The sequence below is a fragment of the Cervus elaphus genome, chromosome 17, assembly GCF_910594005.1.
Source record: "Cervus elaphus chromosome 17, mCerEla1.1, whole genome shotgun sequence".
Taxonomy (NCBI): domain Eukaryota; kingdom Metazoa; phylum Chordata; class Mammalia; order Artiodactyla; family Cervidae; genus Cervus; species Cervus elaphus.
In genome coordinates, this window is record NC_057831.1 from 9,375,978 (window position 1) to 9,399,611 (window position 23,634).

The window sequence follows — 23,634 nt, forward strand, 5'->3', positions numbered from 1 at the left end:
TCAAGGAGGAATAAAGAAAGATGCAGCAATAAGGGGCATGAAAGGTTTTCCTCTAAACACCCTTGAGAATAATGAAGCCCTGGTCCTGTTAAAGATCATCATTGCCAAGGCTGCATACAAGGATAAAGTTGTTGACATAGATGAAAGTACCTCTGGTTCTTCCTGTGTTGGAGATATGACCTGGATTTCAAGTCTTTTGTTAACTCTAGCTGGTATATCTTATCTGACTAGTTATCAAGCATGTGCAGTTTTTTTCATCAAGGATGATTTGGTGGCATGATGCTGTGTCTATTTAATATCATTTTCATAAGGATGGCTAGGAAACTTGAAAGAAGTTCTCCAGCATACTATTTTCCAGGTGGTGGGAGTAGATCTCATAGTGACCAGCCCTAAGCAAATTTCCAAGGCTGTGCTGAGAAGTCATGCCATTGCCTTCTGCTCACAGTGAATCAGATCAGCTCTGAAACTGAGTGTTTTCAGGTGTGCTATTTGGTTCAGTCCAAAAGGTGAATTCTCATGGTTTCCCATAATTCTAAAGATGCTGAGATATTACTGTTGTCAGCATGGACAGCACAAGGCCATCTCTGTTCCGATCTAAGTGCTTGGCCAAGTACAACCGGGCAACAAAGAAACCAAAAGTTCCATAGACAAGTATTACTGAGTAAGACCTCTGCTCCTCTTCTAAAAGCAGGTAGCCCAAGATAGCATAATTACCTCTTCTTCTGCCCATTTACCTTTTGATAGGCTCCATGAGATTCATTAGAACTGCTAACCTGGAAACTAAGCTTGTACCTGGAGCATGTTGGGGGAAGAATGTAGATTTTGTGTCTGACTCAGAATTATTATGTAACCTCATCTGTCTCTATGAAGCTATATACTTATAATGTAGATCTTAAAGTGTTTGTAAGCAAGACCCGTGGCTTTATGTTGGGGAAGGGAAACAATTCAGTAACTTACCTCAAATGTGTGTATAAAAGGGTATATGTTAAGAAAAAGAGATATCAGGTAAATATGAAACAATCTCCTTTAAAAAAAGCCATGATAGCAAAATAAAATTTGAAGTTAAAAGTAACTTTTAGAATAACAGTATGCCAATAAACTATAACAATATAATACGAACATTTCAGCAACAGACAACATAACTTTCAATTATATAAGGAAGCAGAAAGAACTATTGAGAGAAATTAATAAATTAATTTAAGCTGGAGATTTTAAGTCATCCCTTTAAAAAAACTGATTAAGTCTTCAAAAAATGAACACTATACAAAATTATAACATGACTTATAAACTGAAATGAAGATAATAGAATCTTACACTCAGCAGAGTATATATATAATATATAAATTATATAATATAAATATATTTTGATATATTAATATATATCTTAATATTATGTATTAATTATTAATACATTCTCTATATTATACAATATAATCTATATTATATAACATACTTATATATTATATAATATAAATTATACATATTGTATAATGTATATAATATATTGTATATTATATAATAGATAATATATATGAAAATAATATATATTATATAGACATTAATATATTACATTATATTAATTGTTATATATATTAAATATTAATTATATATTGCATACTTATTAGTATATATTATATATAATATATTATATAATGTATATAATTATAAATTATAGATGATGTATTATATATATACATTATCTATAATATATGTATTATATTACATATATGTTACATATTACATATGTATATATATTAAATTATATATATACATATATTACATATATGCACATATATATGACATTATACATTATATAATGTCATATATATTATATACTATATATAATATATATAATGTCATATATATGTACTGTAATATATGTATATATTATAATACATTATATATAATATTATATATAGTGTAATATAATATCTAATATGTATAATATACATTAAATGATATATAATATATACTTGTGTTATACATATATATATACTTGTTATATATATAATATACATATTAATATATTATATATACTATACTATACTATATATTATCTATTATATATTAATGTGTAATATATAATGTATTAATATTATATTGTGTATATATTATTATATTTTATATATAATATAATAATGTATATATTAATATTATATAATAATAATACATAATGTATATATTATTTAATATATATTATGCAATATATAATTTATATTATATTATATATTAACAAGTACTTATTATAATTAATATTATAATTAATGTTATATATTAATATTACAATGTTACATTATTAATATTATAATGTTATATATTATGATGCTATATAATTAATATTATAATTAATGTTATATATAATATATATAACAGTTTTTAAAAAGTTTTAAAATAACTGAGCAAAATAAAACAAGCATTAAACTCAAAGAACTAGAAAAGTAAACAACAGAATAAACATAGAAACAGGAAGGGAGGAGACAATACAAATAAGGAAAAATCAATAAGAAAGAAAGAAATCAATAGAGATGACAAAACCTTATTTCTGAAGAGATAAAGTATTGAACACAAATATCTGACAAAGCTGATCAACCAAATAAAAGACTATTAATTAAAACTTAACCCCCAAAAGGAAATTAACTATTGAAATAATTGAGATTTAAAAATAACAAAAACGATGAACTGTACAACAGTAATACCAAACAATCTGCAGGCGGGCGTGCGTCCCCGGAGGCTCAGCGGTAAAAGTCGCTGCCAGCGCAGGAGACGCGGGCTTGGTCCCGACCCGGGAGGACCCCACGTGCCGTGGGGCCACGAAGCCCAGGCGCCCAAGCGCTGAGCCTGAGAGCCGGGGGTCCGCAAACGCCCAGCCCGTGCGCGGCAGCTCCCGGAGCCCTTGGCCCCAGAGTCCATGCTCTGCTACAAGAGAGGGCACCACAATGAGAAGCCTGAGCTCCGCAACTGGAGAAAAGCCTATCGAAGGACCAGCACAGCCGAAAATAAGAATAAAGAAAGAATTTTTTTTAACATCTAAATGAAAAATAAATTTTCAGGAAGAAATTTGCCTGAGAAGAAATAGAAAACTTGGATAATGCATTAATCATGAAAGAGATTTCTAAGTATTCATCAGAACTCCAGTCTAAAATTTATGGTCAAGTTTCCTAATTTTAGTTAAGTAAATAGTTAAGTAGTTAGGATACTCTCCAAAGGATTTTTTAAAGAATATTTAAATCACAGAATTGTTAAAAAGACTCATGAAACAGACTACAGCTGAGCTTTCAAGAATGATTTCCAAAACCCACCAGGAATAAACAAAAGAACTGTGGCCACTGTTAGCATCAGGAATTTGCTGCCCGCACTTCTGACTTTACCACCACCACTGCCAAAATCTATGTGATAAAAACAAATGTACAAAGTTATAGTTATAAGATAAAATCAGTACTAGAGATGTAAAGCACAACATGATAAACATAATTAACTTTGCTATATGTTATATATGAAATATATGTATATATGTTATATACAGAAATTGTTAAAAGAATAAATGCCAAGGCTTCTCCTCACAAGGAAAACATTTTTTTCTCTTTACTTTTATATCTATATGAGATGATGGGTGTTCACTGTACTTACTGTGATAATCATTTCATGAATGTGTTTAAGTTGAATCATTATGCTGTACACCTTAAACCTATACAGTGTTGTATGTCAATTATGGGCTTCCCTTGTAGCTCAGTTGGTAAAGAATCTGCCTGCAATGCAGGAGACATGGGTTTGATTCCTGGGTAGGGAAGATTCCCTGGAGAAGGAAATAGCAGAGGATCAGATAGTATTTTGAGTTTCAGAACTTTCAAAGTAAAGATAATTCCAGTTGATATAAAGTGGTCCAGAAAAAAGAAAATGAGGGAAAGCAGTGCACCTCATTTTAGGTCTCAATTTAAGTTAATTAATTATAATCTTCAGATCAGTAATGGATTGGGAAATGACAAGAAAAGAATCTATTAGCCCATTTCGCTATGAACAAAATATGAAATCCTAAATAAATATTAGTTGAGTTCAACGTGTTTTTATAAACAAAACACGGTGATGTCAATTTCATTTCAGAAATGTAAGGGGGTTCATCACCAGAAAAGTTATCAATACAATTTATCTCATTAATGACCTATAGGGAAAAAAATTACTTCAACATAAGCATAATTAATATTTGGTAAAGTTTAAAACCTATTTATGATATTTTTAAGTGTTAAAAAATTAGGTATTAGAGAACATTTAACTTAATAAAAGCTTTTAACAAAAACCTATGAAAAAATCATGACATGTTATGATTAGGAACAGGGAAGAGAGACTTGTTATTACAGCTCCCATAGTGAGGAGATTTTGGCCAATATAATAAGACAAGAAAAAAACAGGAGGTATAAGGATTGGGTAGAATAAATTACTCTGTCACTGTAGATCATTAGATCTTCTATTAGAAGACCTAACTGAATCAATAGACAAACTATTAGAACTAATAGAGTTCAGAAAGATTGCATAGGTGCAAGATCAATAATAGGCAATATACTAAGTAATACATAAGCATATACTAAGTACTATATAAGAAACTATATAAATATTTTACTTATACTAATCTATTTATGTTTAATGTAAATATCAAGACACTTTTCTGCATCAGCAGCAACCAACCAGAAATAAGCATGGAGAATATGACTTCACTTACATTAGCAACAAAAACTACAAATTACATAAGATAACCTAATGAAGAAGTACTAATCCTTTACAAAGTACTTTTCAAATTTTATTAAATAACATAAAATAAGATTTAGGTAAAAAGAGAAAAGTAACATGTTCATGGATGGGGAAAAACTACACTGTAAAAAAATATCATTCTCCATAAATGAACTTATAAAGTCAATGCAGTTTTGATGAAAATTTTAGCAGGGTTTTGTGAGAAAACAGAAAAATAGTTTCTGTGAATGGAAGAATAATGGACTAAAGAAAGGGAATTTGTTTTATTGGATATATTAAGATATTTTATAAAACCAAAGCAATAAAAACAGCATGGTACTAGTACAGAAACAGATTAAAAAAATAGATGCAACAAATAGAAAAGCAATGAATAAGTGCCTGTTATATATGAGAAGGTAGCAGAAATCAGCATCACAAATAAAAAAAGAGGGATTATTTAGTAAATGACTCAATATATAGGTAAAAGTATATTTAGATTCTTACAGAATTAATTCCAAATATATTAAAAACCTAACTATAAAAGGCAATATATAAAGTAATAAAATATATGAGGCTGTCTTTGTGAACTTGGGATAGGAAAGGATGTTTAGACAAGACTAAAAATTTGTAAACTTTTAAGAGTAAGTCGAACCATGTATATTATCAAGTGTGAAACAGATCGCCAGTCCAGGTAAGATGCATGAGACAAGTGCTCAGGGCTGGTGCACTGGGAAGACCCAGAGGGATGGGATGGGGAGGGAGATGGGAGGGGGTTTCAGGATGGGGAACACATGTAAATCCATGGCTGATTCATGTCAATGTATGGCAAAAACCACTACAATATTGTAAAGTAATTAGCCTCCAACTAATAAAAATAATTGGAAAAAAAAAAAAAAAAAGAATAAGTGAGGAGCTTCCCTGGTGGTCCAGAGGTTAAGAATCTGCCTTCCAATGCAGGGGACTTGGGTGTGATCCCTGGTGGAGGAGCTAGGATCCCACACGCACAAGACAACTAAACCCTCGGGCTGCAACACCACAGTGAGAAGTCTGAGCATCGCAAAGAAGACCCAGCACAGCCAAAAAGAGTAGGTGGTGTATGGATTTTAATTCACATATAACTTAATACAGAAATCTTTCATTTTAATTCATATTAAAATCAAAGACTTCTATACAAAGAGGATATAATAGACAAACTTAACAAGCTTGTGGACGATTAAAAGATGTTTTCAAAACTTAAAACTGAAAAATGATTATTAACAAATAGAATATATAAAGAACTACTAATATCTTCAAGGAAACAAAAACTCGACAAGGGGTACAAATAGACTATTCATGGAAGAAGTAGTCTAAATAGCCAATATGGACATGAAGAGATGTTTAACTTCATATGAAGTCAGAGAAATTCAAATTAAGCCAACCTAGTACTGGGAAACGGAGGAGGAAATGGCAACCCACTCCAGTACTCTTGCCTGGAAAATCTCATGGATGCGGGAGTCTGGTGGGCTGCCGTCTAAGGGGTCGCACAGAGTCGGACATGACTGAAGCGACTTAGCAGCAGCAGCAGCAGTATTGGGAAAAATTTAAAAGTCAGCTAATACCAAATGTTGGTTAGAATGAGGAGTCATGAGAAACTTTATGCACTCTTGGGAGAGTAAACTGATAATATTGAGTGAAATTAACTATCCATATATTCTGTATGCATATCATTACTTCATCTGGGTTTACACTGTGTACAAGTGTACAAGTGTCCCCTTAAAAGGGGACATTTATGAGGATAATGTCATTGCCTTATTTGTGTTAGCAGAAAGTTATAAGAAGCCTTGACATCTGTCCCTAGGGAAATGGATTATCAGAATATGTGATAAATACATGCAATGAAATACAGTACAGCAGTAAGTAATCATTTTAAGTTATAGCAATATGGACAGATCTTAGAAATATAGAATGAATTATATATGGCAAAACAATTTATGTACACTCAAAACACACACATAGAAGGTAATATTATTTCTCAGGGTTATAGCTTCAGATGCCTAAGGACATATATTGAATATACTAATGTAAACATCTCTGATGGGAAGGACAATGTAAATGAGAATGGGTAGGACAAAGGGGAAAGAATAATGAAATAAAACGAGAGGAGCATTTCATGGACTTTATAATAAGAGTAGAAAATGAAATCTGTGTTTTTGAGAGCCATCTGACTCATGAATAATTAGCATTTGTCCTAACTTGGGAGAGGAGTAAGTAATGTTCCCAGCAAAAGGATGCACATATTTTAAAACAGATTCTGGGAGAATTTGAATGGCCTTATGTAGAAGACAGATGGGTATCTGACTAGTATACATCTTTGCTTTAAATATATTTCTCCACTGAAAGTGTTAGAAATTAGTTTGAAATTAGCCTCTAGCAATCAATCAGTCTAGGAAAGGAGTGAAAATTTGAAAATGTGACTATTTAACACTCAGAGAGAATTGCTCTGTAAATCTGGAAAATGCAAAATACTCTGTGAAAAGTGTGCCTTTTGTTGCGTTTCATGTAATCTGTCATGCAGTAGTTTAAAAAGCATCAGTTTGTTTTGTTCGATGGTTTTATCTCATTGCACATATTCACTGACTAAACCTTTTATTCATCAATAAAATTTTCCCTATCATTAATTCTTGTGTGAACAATATACTACAAATTATAGCTTGTAGATGCTGCTCTGTCATGCTTAGCATATTGCATTTTTCAATTGCTTTGGTATTCTCGGTATTATCTAAAAACTCTTTAAAGTTTTCTGGACATTATGTCACTTTTGTCCATATTGTCCTTAATAAATCATAGCAACATGAACTATATAATTAAATGAAGGTTAAATTCTATGTGCTAAATATTCAAAGGCACTACTTTTTGATGGTCCAACCTCATGCATGCTTTTCTTGGTTAAATAGAAAATATAACCATCTTTTCCTATCACTCACATTTTAGAAGTAATATGATTTTCATTATTAATATTTTAAATAATATTCTTTAATCATAGCAAATATCTCTATTAAAATGTCTTGGAGCTTGTCAAAAATTGTCCCTCGTTTTTCCGTTACAATGTAGGGGAAATCTTAGGAGTTAATAGAATGGGGGATTAATAATAACAGGCTTTGCCAGAACTTAGGCACAATATTCTCTAAATCATCACATTTTCTTTATCAGGTAACTAAAACCACTGTTTTATACAAGTTTTCTAATAATGTTATAGATGTATATATTTATATATATACTTATGAATGTCTTATTGTTCCACAATTTTGTGATTCTTATTTAATATTTCATGTTCTTTTCTAACTGGAAAGTAGGTCAGTGTACAAAAGTTCTGAGCATATTAATGTTCTTCTTTCAGATGTTTTTCATGCCTTGTGTGTGTCAGTCACTCAGTCGTGTCTGACAGTGACCCCATGGATTGCAGCCCACCAGGCTCCTCTGTCCATGGAATTCTCCAGGAATGGAGTGGGTTGCCATGCCCTTCTCCAGGGGATCTTCCCAACCCAGGGATTGAACCTGAATTTTCCACATTGCATACAGATTTCTTTACCACCTGAGCCACCAGGGAAGTCCTTGGTAAATTAAAATATGATTACATTTATAAGGCACCCAGTGAAAGTTATGTGAAGCCACTTGAAGCCAGAGGCAACTCCCCACCCTGTGAGTCCTGCCCCACCATCCTGGAGCTGAAGGGGGAGCTATTTCCTACACATTTAACAACTCTGTTCCAGCAACCAGATTGGAAAGCTCTGAACTAACGCTTTAAAATTTTTTTAAAGAAGTAATTTCTTTCCCAGCCTCTAGAGGTAAGATTAAATCTAGAACATAGTGAGACCTCCTCTTTTATACAGAAAGAATGAATAAAAGATGGTAAGTTGTATGACCCTTCAAAGAGTAGGGAAGACTCAGGGAAAATCTCTGGAGACTTCTTACTAGTAGAAGTAGTATAATGATTTATATTTGGAATCAAGATGTCAATATCTGTCTAGATTTAATAGTTTTTAAGGGATGCTAGTAATGCGGCAGACACAGAAGGTGATAGGCAAGCAGGACAGGACACTTGAAAATAATAATGGGGTGGATAGTAGGAGACTACACTGTAGGTGAGACAAGGTTATTTGAGAGCAATGATCCACAAACTGCTCAGTCTTTCAGTGTCCAAGATAACTGGATGAAACCCTGAGTAGGTAATGACTGATCTGTCTGCCTTTTCCAAAGCACTTTCTTCAGGACATCTTGTGAGATACTCATAAGTATTTGGAGGGGCGGGGGAAAGACGAATCTCTTTTTCAAATAAATGTGGGAAATTCTGAAATAAAGTTACACTTGATGCTTGATTTCCAAGAGTCTTTAATATGCTGCTATTACTCATATGTTTCCAGGAGGAAACAGTAACACATACCCTTTCTCAGATGAGCAAACTATAATAAACACCCTTTCTCAAATGTGTTTGGCCATGTGCACTTACTTACTTATTTTTTCTCAAAATATATTATTAACCCCCTCAGAACACTAGGGTTTTTTCTAAGATAAGAGTAGACCTATCCTACTGCCTTTAAGTGTGTTGTTTGGAACAATATATAACAACTTTGAAGACTATGAACTGGTGGTAGTAACCTGTCCTGAGGTTGGATCAATAAAAGTGTTTTTCCCTTTTTACCTTTAATTTGTTTTCTATCTCTAGTCAATATCTTTTAATATACAAAGTTGTAATACAAATTGATCTGTGACATGTCTCTCAATTTATATGAGATGATTTCACACATTTTAAACAATTCGATCAATCTTTCAAGTGGTTGCAATTCTTTGCTATTCAGGAAAAAAAGTTTGTGGAAAGTTATATATGGCTTTTATAGCCTGTTAGGATTAATTTTATGTATAATATTAACTTTTAAATGTGGTTAAGAAAATGTAGCAAATTAGAAGTTAATAACACTGATTAAGTTAATTTCAGTTGATAGTAAATTTTATTTGGGCTTCCTAGGTGGGGCTAGTGGTAAAGAACCTGCCTACCAATACAGGAGACATAAGAAATGTGGGTTTGATCCCTGAGTTGGGAAGATCCCCTTGAGGAGGGCATAGGACCAACTCGAGTATTCTTGCCTGGAGAATCTCATGGACAGAGGAGCCTCACAGGCTACAGTCCATAGGTTCTCAAAGAGAAGGACACAACTGGAGGGACTTAGCACACGCACAAGAAAATTTTACTTGTAACTAACCCAATTATTTTGCATTTTTTGCTGATTTGTTCTTTATACACTATAGCTTTTCTAACTTCCTATATTGCTTTTACAGTGAAAAATCAGACTTCATTATATTTTGCTATATGATATGTAAAACATAAGGTCCTAAGACACTGGAAGGAAATGTGCAAAATATAACCACAATTGTCTTGGAGTGATGGGGCTTTATGCAATTCAACCGCGAGGGCCCTCTGAATTCTACTTCTGCATTTTAGGAATTCATTATAAGGACAAATAAATATGTTTTTAAAAAGATTTAATTGCCACCTGGACAATAGAGTGGTGCAACACTGTAACCATCTGAAGTGAAGCAGGAGATAAACCTCCACAGGCCCTAAGGTCAGTAGGTCCTTCACTTTCCATGGGACCTTCACTAAGTCACTGACCTGTTCCAAACCTCTTCTATAAAACTGGAACAGTAATGCACCTACCTCACAGGAAATTAAAATAGGAAAATACTGTTTCCTGGATGACTAAACTGAAGATGTAACTGCCTACATAAAAATGAAAGTTCTTTGGAAAAAATCTCCAAGTTTATGATAACACAATTTAACAGTTGTTTTGCTTTTGACACAATCAGTTCAGTCTTCAGTGAATTAAAGTTTGAGAAACCTTGAGGGAAATTATAAAGAGTTAAAATTCTAAAATAATCGGCAGCAGCTCTGATGAGACAACGGATGTCCAGCCTGCCTCTTGTTGATGTTTATCTGCATTTTACATAGATCAACATTCTATCAAGGATGAGGTTCTATTGCTTGTGTTCAAGCTTGTGTGAGACAAAGCCTAATTACTATTGCTTTACTCTAGTTCAAAGATGCAAATATACTTTTGGCGTTTTGATTCTGGAAATTATCCTATCTGGTTCTACACCATTTTGACATCAATGTAATTGTTGATTTTCCACCACAAGGAGTATAAAAAGAAAGATACAGCCTAGAGGCAGCCATGTATTTTAGATTAAGGGTGGCTGTGAATCCCATTTTCTCACCCTGGTCCACCGAGAGAAAAACTTCATGCTCTGTGTACTGGTGGGACAGGATGAAGCACACTGCTTTGAAACTTTTATCTTTAACTAATTTTTACTGTTGTATTTTCTTTCTTTTCAATTTAGAAAGATAATAAGAGAAAGAATTACAGGGGAAACTATGTTTCTATCTCAGTGTTTTGAACAAAGCAATCTATTGAATCTTTGACATTTTTTAGAAACCACCCACATGATTTAAAAAAAAAAAAAGTTTGCTTCTTCTTGAGGCTCATTTAAAGAAACTTCAAATACAAGGAAACGCATGACAATTATCTTCTGATTCCTGCAATTCAGTGGGACTCATTTAATGTTAGAATGCCAATAAAAATTTTTGCTGCCCAGCAGAAACACAGAATCCAGATCAGATGGTCTTGATTACCTATAACACTGACAATAGATTAAGAACAGGCACTGTATTTTGGAGCATACTGCTCTTATTGTGACGTTTTGGACAGCTTTTTTTTTTTTTTTTACAAACTTTCTATGTTGTACTGGGGTATAGCCGACTAACAATGTTGTGATGCTTTCAGGTAAACAGTGAGGGGACTCAGCCGTCCATATACACGGATCCATGGGCTTTCCCAATGGCTCAGTTGTAAAGAACCTACCTGCAATGCAGGAGACAAAGGAGACATGGGTTCAATCCCTGGATGGAGAAGATCCCCTGGAGGAGGAAATGGAAACCCATGCCAGTATTCTTGCCTGAAAAAATCCCATGGACAGAGGAGCCTGGTGGGCTACAGTCCAAAGGGTGGCGTAGAGTCGGACATGACTGAGCACATTCTCCCCCAAACTCCCCTTCCATCCAAGCTGCCACGTAACACTGGGCAGAGTTCCATGTGCCACACAGCAGGACCTTGTTGGTTAGCATTTTAAGTATAGTAGGGTGGACATGTTTTTCCCAAGCTCCCTACCCATCCCTTCCCTGCATCCTGACCCCTGGCAACCATAAGTTTGTTCTCTAAGTCTGTGAGTCTAGGACAACGTTGAAGTGAGGATTCTTCCTCCGCAATCTTCTTTGTGAAAGAGATTCAAACTCCTTTGATCTAAGCTCAGATTTCACCCTGGGGCCACTGGTTGCTGGCTGGGGATGGCCTGCGGCAGATGTCTTGAGCAAAGGCACATGCGGGCTGGGTTTGGGTACAGAGGGAGACAGACACAGATAAGAGATCAGTGCTCAACAAGGTGTGTTTGTTCATACTCAGATTTGTGTTATTGAGGGAGTACCGCTTCTTAGAACTTCTTAGAATAAAAGTACCACTATTAGTCAGGATCCAATCAGGAAACCAGGGTCCACACCATGTGGTTCAATAGGAGGAATTTAATATAGGAGCCTCTTACGAAGGTCATGAAATCTGGGGCCACCATGACTTTCTGCCCAGAGAGTCTTTACCATCAGGCTGTTTCTTTCACTTAGGGAAGAATTAACTAAAAAAAGATATTTTCCAGTTGTTTCTTTCTTAGGTGTATTATTTTCCCCACTCATTCTTTAAAATATGTTTAACAGTTATTCTAAAACCCTTCCCTTATTTAACTTTTCCTCATATGCAAATCAGACTCTGAAAAATACCTTCAAAAATACAAAAATCAACAATGCAGATCATAGAAATAAAAAATGCAAAAAAAAAAAAATCTTAAAATACCAATCACTCTACACCCAGAGATAATAATTTCAAATTTTTGGTTGAAAAGTTTATAGAAAAATCTTACAGTATTATACAGTTTTGTTACTAGCTTTTATCCTCCAATGAACATTTTTTTTTCCTATTTCTTTACATATTCTTCAGAAACTTTCCTTTTGGTGGATTCACTATATTCCAAGCCTAAATTTCTTTACCATTTTCCTGCTGTTGGAAATTGAGTTTATTTCCAACCACGTAATTTTAAATAAAGCTAAAATATAATATTCTTATAAATAAGCTTTTTTTTCTTTTTGTTGCCTCTTTGATTATTTCCAAAACTAAGACAAGTCCTACCCTCTTTTTGTCCCTTCTTAATTTGTGAGAGGGGGCAAAGAGTCGGGTCTAATTATGACTTAAATATGAGCAGTGCTAAATGACATGGTTTCTTAGAAATTAAAGAAAATTATAACTTTAAAATACAATGATATATAAAAAATAACCAATTCCAGAAACCTCTAAAGTTTTCATGCCCTTTAGCCCCCTCAATGTTCTCTTCATGTTCTCTCTGTTTTCCTCTTAATGAACATAATTTTCTACAGTGTCATCCTTCAAGAAAAAGAATCAGATTCTCTTATACAGATTTTCTACTTTATTCAGTTTCTGTAGTTGGAGGCAATATTATTTTCTACTATTTCAATACACTGTACTTCAGATGAATAACAGGCTTGGATATATATCTTTATACTTAATATTGTTTCTATGGGAAAATGTATTCAGAGATTCAAATACATATTTAAAAATAAACTTTAACAACACAATTTGCTTACAGGTAAAGGACGTTCAGGATTTCAAAAAGTAAACCTATCTGGTTAAACGGGTTACATTATTCATATATTACCAAATACCATTGTGCTTTGATATGTAGTTCATCAAGTCACATATGAAAATCTCTTTTCTAAGAAATGTGTGTGTGCATTAAATATTAGATATGGTAGATTCTTTGAAAGATTTAGGCACTTGGAATTACTAGCTGACCCTTAAGTTATGTTGATTTCCAGAAGGAGACTATAAACTGTGTCAATGAAGATCCTGAGCAAATTTTGCACAATAGCATAGTCATCACTGTTGTTATTGTCTTGCTTTATTTTTTTTTCATAACATTTATCAATCGGTTTATAATATATTTATATGTTTTTATTTTAAATTCCATCCTTCATTAGAGTATTAGCACCATAAGAGCAGGTCATTTCTTTTATTCTCTGCTTTATTCACTGTCTTGTATACAGTAGGTGCTCAATTAATGCCTTATTTGAATGAATGACTATTGTGTGAATAAAATGTGAAGATTGTTTCAGATATGATACAACAGAAATAACATAAAATATTAAAAATTTTGTAAATAAGCCCAATTTAAAAAATTGCAAGTGTCATATTTTTATTATCATCCAAAGTATTTGTGAGCTGTTTTGTTTTATAGATATGTTCATTTGTGTCATTTTTTAGATTACACATATAAATAATATCTTGAAATACTGAGTGTGTCAAATCTTGAGCTGTGTCTGTACAGAAAAGAAGTGTGAATCTCAAAGCCTACATTACAAAACATGTAACTTTTTCTAAGTAAATTAAAAAATTTTGTCTTAAAAAAATGTGAAATAGACCTAACTCTTTAAACCAAGCAGCATTGTTGATGATTTTAGAATGTGGTTGCCCTGACCTTCATGGAAAGTCACAAATATGTTTTTAATTTAATACAGACTTCATTTGCTTGATTCTTAGTAAGTAAGTTAAATGTCCCACACCATAAAAATTACCCTTAGACAAAGGGTACTTTGTCTTCTAAAAGGAAGAATTCTGAAGCTAAGAATTCTCAACGATTCAAAGATAAACGTTAGTCTTTATGGAGGGGCAAGGCAACAAAGAAATAATATGACCAGGGTCAAATTTAGTCTGGCTTTTTCCCCCCAGCAACTCTTAGGCATTTGTCATAGGGTTTAACAAAAGTTCCCAAGGTTAAATGAGGGAATGGAATTAGAATAGATTTTAAACAAATGTTTATTAAGATCCACAACTGTATTCACTATTGGTAACTGAAACTTCAAAGCAGAGTAATGAATTTAAATACATAGTAACTAAAAATACTTTTTAAAATTTATAGAAGGAACAAGTTAGGTTGGAAAGAATCATTACCATCAATCAGTCTTAGAACTGAAGGCTTTATTTTATGCATGCCTGAGAGGTAAACTGATTAATGTATCTATGGCCTGCACATTTCCACTATATCTCTTTTCTCTCTCTTTCCCACTCTACCCTTCATTTTTCAGGCCCCCTTCACCTCTCCCAACACAGTCACCCCACACATTCATGCACATGCACAAGTCTGTCTTTGGTATGAAGCTAACATCTTAGGTTTATTGGTAACTCATCTTACTAATGGACCCCGTTACAATGATCTCATTAGAAAAGTTAAAACAATAGTTGCCTATTAATCATAGAAATGTTTGCAAATGATTAAAAAAGTAATTCCCTTTTCTTGTCCTAAATTGCAGAGACTGTAATGAAAGCAATTATTTTTGCCATTTACTGTGTTATCAGAATGTTCATATCACTGCAGAAGTAAGAAAAGTTTTTCTATTTAGTTTGGCCTCTGCAATCACAACAAAAGGTATTTATATAAAAGGCCAGAAAACCATCAAGAAATTTTACCCAGTATCCCAATGCTATCAAATCTATCCTAAGAAAATATTCTAAAATAGCGAAAATTATGAATACAAGTATTGCTGCAAGCAATAAAATGAATTCAAGGTAAATTAAGCAAGTAGGAGAATTTGTTGAAAAGATAAGTCATAAATTTAATGGCACATTTGTAAAACAGCTTCAGGAACAGATAGGAGCTAAAAAACAACCCTAGAGTGGGTCAGAGCTACAGGAATTCCTAGACTCTCTTATCATTGTGCTATCACTGGAATTAGTCAGCTCTAACTAAATTTTCTTTCTAGACTTTTACATGCTTAAGATTCAAAAAGTAAAGAAAAAAGAGGACTAACTAACATCAGAAATGAAAGGGAGATATTACAATTGATTCCACAGAAATACAAAGGATCATAAGAGATTACTATAAACAATTACATGACAACAAATTGGACAACCTAGAAGAAATGGAAGAATTTCTAAAACCATACAACCTATTAAGACTGAATCATGGTGGAAGAGAAAATCTAAACAGACCAATTAACTGTTAATGAAATTGAATCAGTAATTAAAAACCTCCCAGCAAACAAAAGTTTAAAACTTCAGAGATGAATTCTACCAAACATTCAAAAGAGAATTAAACCAATCCCTCTCAAACTCTTCAAAAATAGAAGAGAACTCTTTTAAACTCATTTAAAGAGGTCAGCATTACCCTGATACCAACACCAGACAGGATACCAAAGAAAAGAAATTATAGGCCAATATTATTGATGGATCAGAGAAGGCAATGGCACCCTACTTCAGTACTCTTGCCTGGGAGATCCCATGGACGGAGGAGCCTGGTAGGCTGCAGTCCATGGGGTTGCTACGAGTCGGACACGACTGAGTGACTTCACTTTCACTTTTCACTTTCATGCATTGGAGAAGGAAATGGCAACCCACTCCAGGGTTCTTGCCTGGAGAATCCCAGGGACGGGGGAGCCTGGTGAGCTGCTGTCTATGGCGTTGCACAGGGTCGGACACGACTGAAGTGACTTAGCAGCAGCAGCATTATTGATGGGTGCAAAAATCCTCGACAAAATATTAGCAAACTGATTTCAACAATACATTTTAAGGATCATACACCATGATCAAGTAGGATTTTTTTCCAGGGATGTAAGTATCATTCAATATCTGCTATGAAGTCAATGTGATACACCACATTAACAAAATGAAGGATAAAAATTATGATTATCTCAACTGAAACAAACAAAAAAGCATTTGACAAAAGTCAACATCCATGTACAAAAAAATCTCTAAACAAAATGAGAATAGAGGGAATGTACCTCAACATAATAAAGGCTGTACATGACAAAGCCACAGCTAACATCACACTCAACGGCGAAAAGCTGCAAGTCTTTCCTCTAAGATGAGAAACAAGATGTTCACTGTCACCAGTTATTTTCAACACAGTATAGGAAATGCTACACAGAGTAATTAGGTGAGAAAAAGAAATAAAAGGCATCCAAATTGGAAAGGAAGAAGTAAACCTGTCACTTGCAGATATTATATGCAAAAAACCCTAAAGATGCCATAAAAACTGTTAGAGACAGTAAACAAAATCAGTAAAGTTGCAGGATACAAAATCAATATGCAAAAATTTGGTATGTTCCTGTACACAAATAAACTAACATAAAGAGAAATAAAGAAAATAATCTCATTTATAATTACATCAAAAAGAATAAAGTTCTTAGGAATAAATTTAACCAAGAAGGTGAAAAGCTTACATATTGAAAACTAGGGAATTCCTTGGCAGTCCAGTGGTTAAGACTCAGCACTTTCAATGTGGGGCCCTGTGTTTGATCGAAATAGACAAAAACAACAGAATGGGAAAGACTTGAGGTCTCTTCAAGAAAATTAGAGATACCAAGGGAACTTTTCATGCAAAGATGGGCTCAATAAAGGACAGAAATGGTAGGGACCTAACAGAAGCAGAAGATATTAAGAAGAGGTGGCAAGAATACACGGAAAAACAATACAATAAAGATCTTCATGACCCAGATAACCACAATGGTGTGATCACTCACCTAGAACCAGACATCCTGGAATGCAAAGTCAGGTGGGCCTTGGGAAGCATCACTATGAACAAAGCTAGTGGAGGTGATGGAGTTCCAGTTGAACTGTTTCAAATCCTAAAAGATGATGCTGTGAAAGTGCTACACTCAATATGCCAGCAAATTTGGAAAATTCAGCAGTGGCCACAGGACTGGAAAAGGTCAGTTTTCATTTCAATCCCTAAGAAAGGCAATCCCAAAGAATGCTCAAACTACCACACAATTACACTCATCTCAAATGCTAGTAAAGTAATGCTCAAAATTCTCCAAGCCAGGCTTCAACAGTATGTGAACTGTGAACTTCCAGATGTTCACACTGGATTTAGAAAAGGCAGAGGAATCAGAGATCAAATTGCCAACATCTGTTGTAGTTGTTGATTTTATTGGCACTATGAAATCTAATTAAGCTTTTGAGATTTTTCTTTTTTTCTTCCAATCACACTTTTTATCACTATTATAAACCTCTGCCTCTATGTTGGGCTTTTGCAGTTCTGTGGAGTTTTTCTTTTTTTTTTTTTCCTTTCCTCTTCCTTTTTTCTTCTAATTTTTTAAAACCTATTATTATTTTTTCTACATTTATTACTTTGCTTGCTTTTCCTACTGTTCTTTTCCCCTTGAAGATCTTTAATGTATATAAATCTTCTTTATCTATCTCTATTTAGCTTTGCATATCTATTCTTTCTTATCTTTCCTCTCAACATACGTTAGTTTTGTTTTCATTGCTTTATTCCAAACATGGCACCTTGCTTTATTTATCAAACTGGAAAACAAAACTAAAGCAAGGTATTTTTTTGGCCCCTTGCTTTAGTTTTGTTTTCCAGTTTGTGCTTTAGTTAGTTTTGTTCTTAATTGACAGATATAATTTTTGGTTTCCTTTGTTCGCCAGGTCACTATTGTACTTTATTTTGGTTGGACTGTTTTGATTTTGCTTATGGATGTATCTGTATATGTGTATAGTCCATGATTTTAATTATTATTTGCTGATTATGTAAAACTGCCATTAGTCTGGGATTCATCTTTGGTTTCTCATTTTTGAGTATGTGTTTTTATCTCACTTGATGCCATAACAAACCACTTGTGGAATTTCATTTCTGACCACAGATCACGCCCTGAACCTTTGGATTGGGAGCACTGACTCCAAGATGCTAGACACCAGAGAACTAACCCTAGGGAGTATCAAATAGTGAGAAGTCACACAAAGGAAACCACTGAATACAAGACCCAGCATCACCCAACCTCCAATAGCACCCCGTGCAGGATGCCTCATCCAAAGAACAAACAAAACAAAAATACAAACAGAATTATCAGCCTTAATTACCACCTCACTCAGCCTTACCCAGCAGAGGAAAACCAATCAAACAAAAAACTTAGCATACATCTCACCCTATACAAAGCTTACACAAACCACTGCACCAACCTTAGTGAGGCAGAAACCAAAAGGAAGAAAAACTTCAACCTTGAAGCCTGAGAAAAGGAGATCTCAAACACAATAAGTTTAAAAAAAAAATAATGAAAAGGCAGAGAATTACTGCACAAATGAATAAACAAACTAGAAACACAGAAGTCCAAATAAATGAAGAGGAAATAGGCAAACTACCTGAAAAAGAATTCAGAATAATGTAGTAAAGATGATAAAAAAAAATCTTGAAAACATAATGGAGAAAATGCAAGAATCAATTAACAAAGACCTAGAAGAATTAAAGAATAAACATACAGAGACAAACAACACAATTACTGAAATTAAAAATACTCTACAAGGAATCAGTAGCAGAATATCTGAAGCAGAAGAATGAATCAGTGAGCTGGCAGATAAAATGGTGGAAATAGCTTCTGAAGAGCAGAATAAAGTAAAAAGAACGAAAAGAACTGAGGATAGTCTCAGAGACCTCCAGGACAAATATCAAATGCACTAACATTTGAACCATAGGGGTCCCAGAAGAAGAGAAAAAGAAAGGGTATGAGAAAATTTTTGAAGAGACTATAGTTGAAAATTTCCCCAACATGGAAAAGGAAATAGTCAATCAAGCCCAAGAGGCACAAAGAGTCCCATACAGGGAGAAACATGCCACAAGACACATACTAATCAAACTAACAAAGATTAAACACAAATAAAGAATATCAAAAGCAGCAAGGGAAAAGCACAAGTAACATACAAGAGAGACCCCATATGTTTAACAGCTGGTCTTTCAGGAGAAACTCTGCAGGCCAGAAGGGAAAGGCAGGATATATATAAAGTACTGAAAGGGAAAAATCTACAACCAAGATTACTCTATCTGGAAAGGATCTTATTCAAAATTGATGGAGAAATCAAAAGCTTTTCAGACAAGCAAAGTTAAGAGAATTCAGTAACACCAAACCAGCTTTACAACAAATGTTAAATGGACTTATGTAGTCAAGAAATACAAGAGAAGAAAAAAGATCTACAAAATCAAACCCCAAACAATTAAGAAAATGGCAATAGGAACATATATATAAATAATTACTTTAAATGTAAATGGATTAAATGCTCCAACCAAAAGACACAGATTGGCTGAATGGATAAAAAAACAGGACCCATATAAATGCTGTCTACAAGAAACCCACTTCAGACCTAAAGACACATATAGACTGAAAGTGAGTGGATGGAAAAACATATTCCATGAAAATGGAAGCAAAAGAAAGCTGGAGTAGCAATCTTCATATCAGACAAAATAGAGCTTAAAATAAAGAATATTAAAAGAGATAAGGAAGGATACTGCATAATGATCAAGGTATCAATCCAAGAGGAAAATATAACAACTGTAAATATCTATGCACTTAACATAAGAGCACCTCAATATATAAGACAAGCACTAACAGATATAAAAGGAGAAATTGACAGTAACACAATAATAGTAGGAGACTTTCACACCCCACTCACACCAATGGACAGATCATCAAAACAGAAAATTAATAAGGAAACACAAGTCTTAAATGATACATTAGATGAGATGGATCTCACTGATATTTTCAGGACAGTCCATCCAAATGCAGGAGAATACACCTTCTTTTCAAGTGCACATGGAACATTCTCCAGAATAGACCACATCTTAGGTCACAAATCAAACCTCAGTAAATTTAAGAAAATTGAAATCATATCAAGCATCTTTTCTGACCACAATGCTATGAGACTAGATATCAATTACAAGAAAAAAACTAAAAAACACAAACACATGAAGATTAAACAATGCATTTCTAAATAACCAACAGGTTACTGAAGAAATCAAAAGGGAAATCAAAAAATTTCTAGAAACAAATGACAATGAAAACATGACAACTCAAAACCTATGGGATGCAGCAAAAACAGTTCTAAGAGAGAATACAATCCTACTTCAAGAAACAGAAAAACATCAAATAGACAACCTCACTTTACACCTAAAACAAATGGAAAAAGAAGAACAAAAAAAACCCCAAAGTTAGCAGAAGGAAAGAAATCGTAAAGATCTGAGCAGAAATAAATGAAAAAGAAATGAAAGAAACAATAGTAAAGATTAATAAAACTAAAAGCTGGTTTTTAAAGAAGATAAACAAAATTGACAAACCTTTGGCCAGACTCATCAAGAAAAAAACAGAGAAGAATCAAATGAACAAAATTAGAAATGAAAAAGGAGAGGTTTGTTGTAACCTCTGACAATGCAGAAATACAAAGAATTATGAGACTATTATGAACAACTATATGGCAATAAAATGGATAACCTGGAAGAAATGGATGGATTCTTAGAAGAGTTCAATCTTCCAAGACTGAATAGGAAGAAATAGAAATTATGAACAACCCAGTTACAAGCACTGAATTTGAAGCTGTGATCAAAAATCTTCCCCCCAAAACAAAAGCCTAGGACAGGATGGCTTCACAGGAGTATTCTATCAAACATTCAGAGAAGAGCTAACGCCATCTTTCTAAAACTCTTTCAAAAAACTGGAGAGGAAGGAACACTTTGAAACTCATTTTACGAGGCCATCATCACCCTGATACCAAAACCAGACAAAGACAGCACAAAAAAGAAAACTACAGGCCAATATCACTGATGAACATAGAATCAAAATCCCTCAGCAAAGTTTTAGCAAACAGAATTCAACAACACATTAAAAAGCTCATACAACATGATCAAGCTGGGTTTATTCCAGGAATGCAAGGATTCTTCAATATATGCAAACCAATTAATGTGATCTACAATATTAACAAACTGAAAAATAAAAATCATATGATAAGCTCAATAGATGCAGAAAAAGCCTTTGACAAAATTCAGCACCCATTTATGATTAAAACTTTTCAAAAAATGGGCATAGAAGGAACCTACCTCAACATAGTAAAGGCCATATATGATAAGCCTACAGCAAACATTATTCTCAATGGTGAAAAACTGAAAACATTTCCCCTAAGATCAGGAGCAAGACAAGGGTGTCCACTTTTGCCACTATTAGTCAACATAGTGGTGGAAGTCCTAGCTATAGCAATCAGAGAAGAAAAAGAAAAAAAGAATCCAGATCAGAAAAGAAGAAGTAAAGCTCTCACTGTTTGTAGATGACATGATACTGTACATAGAAAACCCTAAAGATAGTATTAACAAATTAGTAGAGCTAATCAGTGAATTGAGTAAAATTGCAGGATACAAAATCAATCCACAGAAAGTGTATTTCTATATGCTAACAATGAAAAACCCGAAAGAGTAATTAAGGAATCAGTCCTATTCAGCATTGCAATGAAAAGAATTAAATATCTAGGAATAAACTTGCTTAAGGAGACAAGAGAACTGTACATAGAAAGCTATAAGACACTAATGAGAGAAATCAAAGATGACATAAACAGATGGAGAGATATTCCATGTTTCTGGGTAGGAAGAATCAATATTGTGAAAATGACCATACTACCAAATGCAATCTATAGATTCAGTGCGATCCCTATCAAATTACCAATGGCTTTTTCACAGAACTAGAACAAAAAATTTCAAATTCATATGGAAACACAAAAGACCCCGAATAACCAAAGCAGTCTTCAGAAAGAATGGAGCTGGAGGAATCAACCTTCCTGACTTCAGATGATGCTACAAAGATACATTCATCAGGATAGTATGGTACTGGCACAAAAACAGAAATATAGACCAATGGAACAAGACAGAAAGCCCAGAAATAAACCTATGCACCTATGGGTACCTTATTTTTGACAAACGAGGAAAGAATATACAATGGGGAAAAGACAGCCTCTTCAATAAATGGGAAAACTGGACAGTTACATGTAAAAGAATGAAATTATAACACTTCCTAACACCACACACAAAGCTAAACTCAAAATGGATTAAAGACCTAAATGCAAGACAAGAAACTATAGAACTTCTAGAGGAAAACAGGCAGAACACTCAATGACATAAATCAAAGCAAGATCCTCTATGACCCACCTCCTACAGTAATGGAAATAAAAACAAAAGTAAACAAGTGGGACCTGATTAAACTTAAAAGCTTTTGCACAGCAAAGGAAACTACAAGCAAGGTGAAAAGACAACCCTCAGAATGGGAGAAAATAATAGCAAATGAAACAACCGGAAAAGGATTAATTTCCAAAATATACAGACAGCTCATACAACTCAATACAAGAAAAACAACCAACCCAATCAAAAAGTGGAAAAAGACCTAAACAGACATTTCTTCAAAGAAGACAGATGGCTGCCTTTCCGGCGGTGACGACCTCCTCACGAGAATATGCCTCTCGCAAAGGATCTTCTTCATCCCTCTCCAGAAGAGAAGAGGAAACACAAGAAGAAGCACCTGGTGCAGAGCCCCAATTCCTATTTCATGGATGTAAATTGCCCAGGCTGCTATAAAATCACCACCATCTTTAGCCATGCACAAACAGTAGTTTTGTGTGTTGGCTGCTCTACTGTCCTCTGCCAGCCTACAGGAGGAAAAGCAAGGCTTACAGAAGGATGCTCTTTCAGACGGAAGCAGCACTAAAAGCACCCTGTATCAAGATGAACGGGAGACCAAGTTTTGGATAAAAAAAAAAAAAAAAGAAGAAGACAGATGGCTAACAAACACATGAAAAGATGCTCAACATCGCTCATTATTAGAAAAATGCAAATCAAAACTATAATGAGATATCACCTCACACTGGTCAGAGTGGCCATCATCAAAAAGTCTACAAACAATAAATGCTGGAGAAGGTGTGGAGAAAAGGGAACACTCTTACACTGTTGGTTCGAATATAAATTGAT

The 23,634-nt window shown here is 33.9% G+C and overlaps 1 protein-coding gene across 2 annotated transcripts; it reads left to right on the forward strand.

Moving 5' to 3' along the window:
• The first annotated feature begins 4,052 nt into the window (after positions 1–4,052).
• LOC122673339 (40S ribosomal protein S27-like) lies at positions 4,053–23,406 on the forward strand. 2 transcript variants are annotated; one of them, XM_043871065.1, is made up of 3 exons: positions 4,053–4,057; positions 13,916–13,921; positions 23,206–23,406. In XM_043871065.1, the coding sequence occupies exon 3, from the start codon at positions 23,216–23,218 to the stop codon at positions 23,372–23,374; it is 159 nt and encodes a 52-aa protein (XP_043727000.1). In that variant the 5' UTR covers positions 4,053–4,057; positions 13,916–13,921; positions 23,206–23,215; the 3' UTR covers positions 23,375–23,406. The 2 variants fall into 2 exon arrangements, with proteins under 2 accessions (XP_043727000.1, XP_043726999.1); XM_043871064.1 differs by lacking the exons at positions 4,053–4,057; positions 13,916–13,921 and having other exon boundaries at positions 23,116–23,406.
• The last annotated feature ends 228 nt before the right edge of the window (positions 23,407–23,634 follow it).